The sequence below is a fragment of the Sycon ciliatum genome, chromosome 12, assembly GCF_964019385.1.
Source record: "Sycon ciliatum chromosome 12, ocSycCili1.1, whole genome shotgun sequence".
NCBI lineage: Eukaryota > Metazoa > Porifera > Calcarea > Leucosolenida > Sycettidae > Sycon > Sycon ciliatum.
The window spans coordinates 26,103,071-26,113,227 of record NC_088654.1 but is presented as its reverse complement, the minus strand read 5'-3'; the positions used below and the strand labels follow the sequence as shown (position 1 = coordinate 26,113,227).

Here is a 10,157-nt window from a genome sequence, read left to right as displayed (position 1 = left end):
GGCCGCGTTGGAGTCGTAGCTCGCCGTCAGGTGCAGGGCGCTCTCTCTCGTATCCGTGGTGACCTGAGCAAAACAAACAAAATCCCAGTTTGTTTGACAGCACCCCATACTGCCAATCTGTCCCTCCAGGAACTTGCGATTCCGCGCCCCGCATTGTTTTCCGCGATTTGAACAAAATCCGCGACATCCGCGATATTTGAAAAATCATCCGCATTATTGTAGAAAACTGTCCTTGATACTTGAAAAGCACCCGCGATATTCGAGTCTTTCTTCAATGTTGCTTAGTTCTTCAAGCTCGTTACAGTGCTTGTAGTTTACTTGTGAGATCGACACCGGAATGGAGAAGTTTCTGGGCAAATCAGCGACTGGCAAGTCAACAAATAAGGCTCGCGTCGAGTGTTGTCCGAGGATGGAGGAAAGCTGTCTTGCAAGCTCGTGTCAGGCAGTTGAGTTGACACGGTTGAAAACAGTCGCAATCGAGTAAGCTAGTTGTAGTACTGCGACTCACTAGTCTTCAGCGAAGCACACGTTCTGTTCTGTCATGCATGCTGCATACGAGTCATGCATGCTGCACACGAGTCATGCATGCTGCACACGAGTCATGCATGCTGCACACGAGTCATGCATGCTGCACACGAGTCATGCATGACTCTGCATGACTCGTACCGCACTAAAAGTACCAAAATTGGACACAATTTACACAATTTTATGACAATATTCCCGCAATTTGATTTACAAAATCCGCAATATTCCCCGCAATTTGTGGCATTTTACCTCGCGGATATTTCCGCCATATTTCCGAAATTTTGCAGCAAGTTTCGGGAGGGCCAGTAATCACCAGAGCGGCGACAATTCAATGAAGCCAGCCAGGCAGCTACGTCCAAGCAAAGTGCAACAAACCGACAGAGGTGAAACAAACCTGGGCTTGTGATCATGGTATGTGGACAGTGGAACTAACCCGGTCCCATAGATGCAGGGGTGGAGTGGAGCTGGATATGGCACGGCTGTCCCATATGGCTATGTGTGTGAGGCCATGGTAAAAAATAAAGTTGATTCTCAGGTCATGAGCCTGTGAAAATCGGTGCGAGCGAGCGATTTTTAATTTTATTTCCCACAATTTTTTTATTTCCAAAGATAAGGTCACACATACGTACATGTACATGGTCACATGTTTGTTATTCAGGCCAGGGAGTAGAAAAATACTGGTATTTTACTACTCCCTGATTCATGCCTTTCGCATTGACCGTTTTCATGCGCGCATAGAAATTAAAAAAATCGTCGGTGCGCCGCCAAAAATCGGTGCGCGCGTACTTGAGAATCAAAGATAATTCTTACTATGGCCTGATAGATGTGTAACAACTCCACAGAGTGAAACCCAACAGTATGTCGCAATAGACGGGTTGCCAAAGTCGCCTTCAGGGGATCCGTTCCCCGAGGTGGCTCTGGAGAACACGAAGCTTGGAATCGATTTTTCGGGGCAGAGCGACAAATAATTGGTTGCTTTTTGCTTTTTACCTTTTGACTCGACGTGTGTTTCCTTCCCTTTGGTCCAGTTACTCTAATTTCAGAAATTTTCGGTGCTCAATATTTTCGGTATGAGGGCAACAGGCTAGGTTAGGTGAACAGAAATTTTCGGTACAGAGAAGCAGTTCCCTATTGGATTATGTGTGTTAGGGAGCATCTCATAAGTTCGCATTTTGTTTCTGTACGTAACGCATTTCGAAACGGGGGTAGGGGGGTAGCGCCCTTTTCGAATAGAAAAATGACTGTTCGCACATTTTCTGGAACTGTACAATCTACAGTCTGTACTACCGTGCTAGATCCCTGCAGCAAATGAGTGGTGGAGATCTACCTGTGTTTGCAGATCAGCTAACCCTTGCACTGCATGCATGCAGGCTACTCAGAGGTGTCAAATGTCACACCAGCCTGATCAAACCGTGTACATGTACCTGGCCAGCGTTTACAGCAGTACAGTTGTTGTGGAGGAACTATGTTTATGTGCGTGTACATGTCATTGATTGTACTTGTACTCAGTAAACGTGGTACTGCCATTCACGACCGCTCTAGCAAAACATTCATATCCATGTACATGTACATGTACAATCATGTACATAAGTATACCATAGCATGGGGCATGCCGGACGTGTACAGTAGATAAACACAGAAAATGTGCGATAAGACTTTCGAATAGAGGGGGGAGGTAGGGGGGTAAAGTCTATTCGAAATGCGTTACGTTTGCAAAATAAATGCGAACTTATGAGATGCTCCCTTAGTGTTTGTTCGGTGTATTGAAATTTTAGGTGTGAAACAGACGCACCGAAAGTACCGAAAATAAAAGTACTCCGAAAATTTGTGAAATTACAGTATTTGTAGCACCCGGGATGGGTCAGAATGATCACTGTTGTGCTGGGGGTTGCTCGACAAGGAGAGTGAAAAAGGAAAGAAGATCGAGTTTCATTTTCTCTCTCGTCAGCCGACGGTGCGAGCCATTTGGCTCACAAGAATCAGTAGAAAAGATCTGGTGCCATCCAAGGACACTTGCTTGTGCTGCAAGTACCAACCATATCCGGTATATTTCTCTCACAAGTTGTATCCTTTGTGTAGGAAGGCTCCAGAAAAGAGACCGTTGAGAGTCTGATGACACTCTGCACTGCTATACTGGCCTGCCTTCTGTTAAGGTATTTCACTCTCTGTTGGATTTAATATTGCCTCGCCTCAACCAGAAAGTGAGATCTGGACGTCCATGCCAGCTGCAGCCCGCCGATGAATTTCTTCTTGTGCTGATGTGCCTTCGGCTTGCAGATAGAAGACCTTCAGCGCCGTTTCAGGCTGAAGGAGAAGTCCCGGCAAGTAAGATTATAAAGAAATGGATTCCACTTCTGGCTTGCACATTCAATCCCCTGCTCGTGTGGCCGTCCCGAAGGCGTGTGCTGCAGTGCATGCCAGCTGCTTTCAAGGTGCAGCAGGCATACACGAATGTACGCATTCTTCTGGACTGTGCAGAGTTCGAGATGGAGTCACCATCGTCTCTGTCTCTGAACACCATGACCTACTCCAGCTACAAAGGCAGAAACACAGTGAAGGTGCTTTTCGGCGTCACCCCAGATGGCTTCGTCACCTTTGTTTCACGAGCATATCCCGGCTCAATATCCGACAACTCCATTACGGTAACGTCAGGAATTCTTGACATGCTCAGTCCAGGAGATGATATCATGGCTCTGACAAAGGCTTCACTTTGTCCAATTCGGAGCTTCAGCCCTGTGGGCTAAGAGTTGTTGCGCCACCGTTTCGTTGTGGAGCCGTGCAATTCTCAACACAGATCCATGCGACTGTCCACACTACCGTCGCTGCTACTACAAGTCCTACTCTATTCCTACACAACTACTACACTGCTGGCAACTGACATCCGACCCCTGACTGGCCTGAGCGGTGCGCTCACATCGCAAAGACCCAACACGGTATTGTAAAACTACGAAGCAGAGACCGCTAGAATGTGAACGCACCGCTAAGGGGTCGGATTTAAGTTGCCAGCACTGGAGAAGTCGGCAGCAACAAACAACTACCAATACACCAAAAGTAAGGAAATGCACGTCATGTCACAAGGTACAAACAAAAACACACAGATCAATCCATTTGTCTCTCTGCCCCGAAAAATCCATTCCGAGCTCCGCGGTCTCCAGGGCCATCTCGGGTACGGATTCCCGGAGGCTACTTTCACAACCCGTGACGTATAATGCTTGCGGCTGTCTTACCTCGTTGACGCTAGCACCACGTGTGATCAAGAAGTCGGCCGCGTACTGGTCACCTCGACGTATGGCGGAGTGTAGTAGACATTCACCTCCAGCCTGCCGGAACACACACACAAACACACATACATACACACACACATACATACACACACATACACACACACACACATACACACACGCGCATGCACACATGCACACACACATGCACACACACATACACACACATACATACATACACACACACGCACACACACACACACACTTTAGTTTAGGTGATATTTCTAAGATACAATTTTCTTCTCCCACCACACCATGCTACAGGTACAATCATCTCATACTGATACTGTGTATAGCTACACCACAGCTTTGAATCCTATCAGTCTCTCATAGAGTTTGAAATTACATGTATTGCCTGTTGACATCCTCAAAGCTTACTTGCCATGAAAAAAACTTCCGCTTCAACGACAATAAATCAAAACAAATCCAGGCCATCACATGATTAGACTCGGATGGAGAGCCAATGACTAATTTTTAGTAAAGAAAAGGACCAAGGAACTATTCAAGTTACGCTATAATGTCCCCTAACACCAACGGTGTCATGCAATGTTATCGCATGAGCTGATTGACCAGTGCTGTACTGTACATATAACTGGTGACGCCTCATTTTCTCTGTGCTGCGCTGATGAGTACACAAAGGACAAAACAGTTCTGTCCGCAGATCGAGTAACTGGTGGTGTCAGTGGACATCATAGAGTAATGTGTACTTGCTCATTGACCCAGCTCGTTCCTCATTCTCCCTTCCATTTGGCCGAAGCGAAAACTAGCCAAGCTCAGTTGCTGCTTAGTGATGTCAAAGCGAAAGGGCTGTTAATAACAATAATCGTACTTCCTTGGTCCTTTTCTTTCCTGAAAACCAACTGCTTACCTTGTCATTCGGCATATCCAGGTTACAGCCGTGACTGACGAGTGTTTCAGCTATGCTGTGACAGCGCACACGTAGAGCAAGCTCAATAGGTAGTGAGTCAGCCTCGTTGCGCTCGTTTAGCTTGGCCGACAACTGCACGGTAGGGGGGGGGGGGGAGGGGGAACACACGGTGAGCGTAACACACACGCAGACAGACATGTGCGCAGACACACACATACACACAACATAAAGACACACGGGTACACACACACGCACACACACAATAAGAGAATACTACAGTTGCAGCAAAGAGAAATTTGACCACTTTCTTCCCACATACGTCCTACATGACAGTCTGCAGAAAATCTTCATGAATAAAGGAGAGAGAGAGAGAAAGAGAGAGAGAGAGAGAGAGAGAGAGAGAGAGAGAGAGAGAGAGAGAGAGAGAGAGAGAGAGAGAGAGAGAGAGAGAGAGAGAGAGAGAGAGAGAGAGAGAGAGAGAGAGAGAGAGAGAGAGAGAGAGAGAGAGAGAGAGAGAGAGAGAGAGAGAGAGAGAGAGAGAGAGAGAGAGAGAGAGAGAGAGAGAGAGAGAGAGAGAGAGAGAGAGAGAGAGAGAGAGAGAGAGAGAGAGAGAGAGAGAGAGAGAGAGAGAGAGAGAGAGAGAGAGAGAGAGAGAGAGAGAGGGAGAGAAAGAGAGAGAGAGAGAGAGAGAGAGAGAGAGAGAGAGAGAGAGAGAGAGAGACATTCAGCAGCATTGCACTCACCTCACTGTCGTACTCAATGAGATAGAGAAATACAATGTCCTCACGCTGATGTTGGATTGCCAGATGCAGTGGACAGTGTGTCTTGTCTTTGAACATTTCGTACAGTAGCTGTGCACTCATGTCCGCAAAGCATGCCGTGTCTAACTCATCCTGCAGAGCGCCCGCCGCGCGTTGTCAATGACAACAAGGCATGAATGCAGTCCCGATACACACACACACGCACGCGCACGCACTCTCACACACACACACACATGCACGCACGCTCTCTCTCTCACACACACACACACACACACACACACACACACGCACGCACACACACACACGCACGCACATACACGCACACACACACAGTATCACATGAGCGGTGGCAGTGGCAACGAGGAATGGGCAGTTCGATCGCCCAGCAGAGATGGCACTGATGGTGTATAATACAGTACAGGGAGAACGGATGGCTTGATACTTAGTTGATAGTCCTTGCTTCAATGTCCATGAACAACTAAGAGTACAATACTTCCATGTGGGGTGATACTAGTACTTCAGACTACTGCTACTGTAAAAGCAGAAATTTTCAGTGGCGTTTTATTTTCGGTAACTTCGGTGCCGACAAATTTTACCGAAAATAAAACGCACCGAAAATTTCGGTACTACCGGTACTGTATACATTTAGTACTAGTAAACTTACCTGGAAAACGGGTTTTACCGAAAATTTCCCTCCACCAAACAACCGATTTTGGAGAATACCGAAAATATTACACCACTGAAAATTTCTGCTTCTACAGTAGTACACTGTTGGTACTGTTGATACACGCATACACACATACACCACACGGTCACGCAATCACACCACTACAGCTACCACTCCTGAGATAGTGCAACTGATGATAGTGATGTCCTACTGTTGCGCACGTACTGTACTATCTCTATCATAAACACAGGGCCTATCTGTAGCAGCAGCAGCAGCAGCAGCAGCAGCAGCAGTGGCATCGCCAGCAGCAGCAGCAGCATCAGCAGCAGCAGTGGCATCGCCTGCAGCAGCAGCACCACCACCAAGGGCTTACCCAATGGTTGGTGATCATTTCCAGACAGTACTTGCGTAGGTCCTTGGCATTGGTATCATTGGCCACCTGAAACAGTCGGACGCAGTTCTTTACAGTTACCATGGATACCAGGCCATTCTCACACCTGCAGCATAGTGAAGAAAATACACAACGTGTATGTTAGCACTACACTGCTAGCGGCTAGTCCACAGTTGCCTTACATGGACACACACTCGTACAGTCAGTATCGCCAAGAGTACATAAACCAGAGTGTGCAACTCCTAAAACAGGACGTCTAAAATCATGCAAAATTGGCTGATTTCCGGGCTGTGAAACACGAAAATTTGAGCTGTACACAAGTCCCGGCTTGGCTGACCTCATCAAGGTGACGTAGTGCACGAGCTGCGCTGTTTCAGATCTGATATGCACAGTTGCACACTCTGGTTTATGTACTCTTGGTATCGCCTATAGCGTTGGTGTTTGATTTTGATCATTTTATCACTATAGGCGATATATTACTACGACCGATGCTGCATGCAATGAATGAGCGCGGGGTGTCAAACGACTCAGCGCGCCGCGACTTGCTCACTGCCAAAAATGGGCACACATCCAGACACGGACATGCGCGCACACACACGCACGCACGCACGCACGCACACACACGCACGCACGCACACACGTACCGGTATGCTAAAAGTGTAAAGTAACTATGTTTTTAAAACTATTCGAAAAGTTGAAGCAAACATGATGAAAACGAGGAATTTACCAATTAACTCACTTGTTCAGTAGCGACGTAAGCCTGTATTTGGCGGCTGCCGTCAACAATTGGAGAACAAAATCGATACGCGGCGGCAGTTCCAAGCGATCGGTGTACACCCATCGCATTAGGGCGTATCCCACCTCGTAGCTGACCTCCTTCAGCTCAAACTCAGTGATCTCGGCCAGCGGCTGGTCACCCCAGAGCTCCACGCCACCGCGAGCGGCCAGCACGATGCGGTGTGCGTGAAGCTTACGGCCGTCCAAGTTCACTGTGATGTCACTGGAAGCGTGTGAAAGAACAAGAAGACAGTAAAGAAGACACTAAACACAAAATCGGCTGACAGTGATATCACTGGATGTGTGTGAGACAAAGAAGAATAAGAGAAAAGAACACAAGGCAACAAACAGGGCTGGTCGAGGCAGCTCGAAGCAGAGTGCTCGATGCACAAATGCACGGATAAATTGCCCACGTCCGGATTCCCCCCAGATCCAGGTGCACATACGCGCAGAGCAGTATACTGTCAGACCTCGCTTAACCGCACACATCCGTTTTCCACGAAAATGTCCGGATAGACGAGGGAACCGGATAATCGAACACTGATTATGTCGGATGCATCACGCATGCTGTAGATCTGTAACCAGCTATTTTCTTCCGGGTGGCGAGGGATCCGGAAAAAAGCGGACCGGATAAGCAAGGTCTGAGTGTAGTCACTGTACACAAACAACAGACACCGACGGCCGTCTAGCTGTAACTTCATGTTTCAGGCATTTCAGCCATCACCAGACAGCGGTATTTACAGCCTTTCGGGTCCGTTGGTAGTGTAAAACACAAGGTAGTGTAGCCGCCCGCATGAGATGTCAATAGTTATTCTAAGTCTCTTGCTGGGCAAGAATGCATTGTCAGATAGACTACTACGACAAACAAACACGCTAGAAAAGAATATCGGTTTCAACTTCATGAGAAAGAAAACTTAAAGCGGCTTAGGGCAGAAGGGTGCCTAGATCTCAGAACTGCACGGATGGAAAGCAATATAAATGTGGTGCTCTTCAGGCACAATCTTCCTCCGCCTACTCAAGCTCGACTGATGAGGGGCGAGTGCTACCCATACACATGTATTAGCATATGGAAGACAGACAGGTAATCGCATGCACATTTAGTGGGATTTCGTAGTAGCAGAACCTGTGACAACACGTGATGATGATGTGAAAACACGTGCTCTGTCACCGGACCCGGACTGTTCAACAAGGTCGAGAACAAACACAACACAAATACAGTGGTCCCTCTATAATCCGGCACCATTTGTGCCGCGGAAAATCTGCTGGATTAGGGAGGGTGCTGGATTAACAAATCGGATTTTCTGCTAGAACATGCATGAAGAGGACATTTTGGCTACTGAAAATTGTGCTGGTTTATCGAGGGTGCTGGATTATAAAGTGCTGGATTAGAGAGGGACGACACAAATACACAGCAAGAAATGCTGCACAACCTTGCATCCACCATCGGTGGCCGTACGGGCAATAATCAACACAGTACTGTGAGGCGCCGAAGAACTGGGAGGTCAGCCTTGTAGCCTAGACCGTTCTTATTGTCATGGACTACAGTCAATTCACGGTCCAGTCACCGTGTATACATTGGCATGATGTGCTTGGTGGAATTCTAGCCTGTCCGTTCTTCGGCGCTCCGTTCTTCGACGCCCGGCAGTAATGTAGCGTGGATAAGCACTGTCTACTTATTGACTTACCTGAAGTGCTCGCGATCAAAGAGCTCCTCGATGGTGTGCATAAGGCGCGTGACGTAATGATCCGTGCCGAGGTGCCCGGCCGCTGACGCCACTATGCTATACTTCTGCTCCAGCTCGGCATGTTTCTGCTGCAGCTTAACATACTCCTGTCGCAGCAGAGTCAGGTGACGCTGAGCCTTGGCCGCCTCACCACCGCCGAACCCTGCACACAAGACCAGCAGCAACAACAGCCGCAGCAGCAGCAGCCGCAGCAGCAGCGCAAACACACACACACACACACACACACACACGCACGCACACACACACACACGAGCGGGCAAATTCGCACGCATCAATTAGTGACTGCATTCAGCCAATTCTCTCTTAGAAAACTCGCGCCGGGTTAAATTTTCGCCCTTCAAATTGGTTTCCTAAACACATCTTGGCATTTGAGTTTTAACACATCAATGAGCACGCGTGAACACCTGCCGCTCCATACAGGTATCGCAAGGATCACACAGTCACGAACCAGCTCAGACATTGTGTAGTTTAAGCAGTGCTCGACAAGCCAAATACTACGGTACTAGTGACCGTGTGCATCCACAATGCAAACATCTCAGCAGTCTACAACGTCATCACATGCACTCATGAATGACGTGTGTGACAACACACCTGCAAATGCACGTGTTTATTACTTCGAATTCATAATACAGTGTAATGAGCGTACTTCAGAAATCTAACTTGTCAGAGGCAAACTGCTTACTCCAAACACTTGAAAACAAGATCAAAAGTAAGTATTTCATGCGATCGGGATTCAAATTCCGAGGTAAGTCGAGATTCTTATGATCATTTTAAAATTATCAAGTTCAACAAATTGCTCTATTGTGAGAGTAAGACGTGTACTGCTTCGTCCTTATAATGGTATTGCAAACAAAATTAGTTATCCCAGACTGTACCTTCGGCTGCCATCGACCCTGAAATAGGCCCGCACAGGGCCTATCCGTTCGTACCCAAGAGTCGCCACTCAGCTTCGCAGTGCACAAAGCACCGCTCCAGTGATAGTGCCTTATGTAATTAGTAACTGTTATGATCGCTCACCGAACCAGAACCTCAAGAAAAATACGATCATGTGTAGATCTGTAATCTAGCATCTTTCCAAACACTTCAAACAGCAACATTCAGCCATGCGGCGATCAAGACTGGACTCACCTTCAAAAAAGCAC

The 10,157-nt window shown here is 47.6% G+C and overlaps 1 protein-coding gene across 1 annotated transcript in view; it reads right to left on the bottom strand.

The window, feature by feature from the left end:
* Positions 1–10,111, bottom strand: part of LOC135828771 (rabankyrin-5-like) — a 24,609-nt gene extending 14,498 nt beyond the window's left edge. Inside the window, exons 1-8 of the mRNA XM_065341197.1 lie at positions 9,891–10,111; positions 8,956–9,157; positions 7,233–7,493; positions 6,476–6,599; positions 5,418–5,567; positions 4,675–4,806; positions 3,753–3,845; positions 1–63 (exon numbers count right to left, since the gene is read on the bottom strand). The exon at positions 1–63 is cut by the window's left edge and continues 140 nt beyond it. Of these exons, the coding sequence (XP_065197269.1) occupies positions 1–63; positions 3,753–3,845; positions 4,675–4,806; positions 5,418–5,567; positions 6,476–6,599; positions 7,233–7,493; positions 8,956–9,157; positions 9,891–9,903 (1,038 nt within the window). The 5' untranslated portion in view covers positions 9,904–10,111. The remainder of the gene's footprint in view (positions 64–3,752; positions 3,846–4,674; positions 4,807–5,417; positions 5,568–6,475; positions 6,600–7,232; positions 7,494–8,955; positions 9,158–9,890) is intronic.
* Positions 10,112–10,157: the final 46 nt, after the last annotated feature.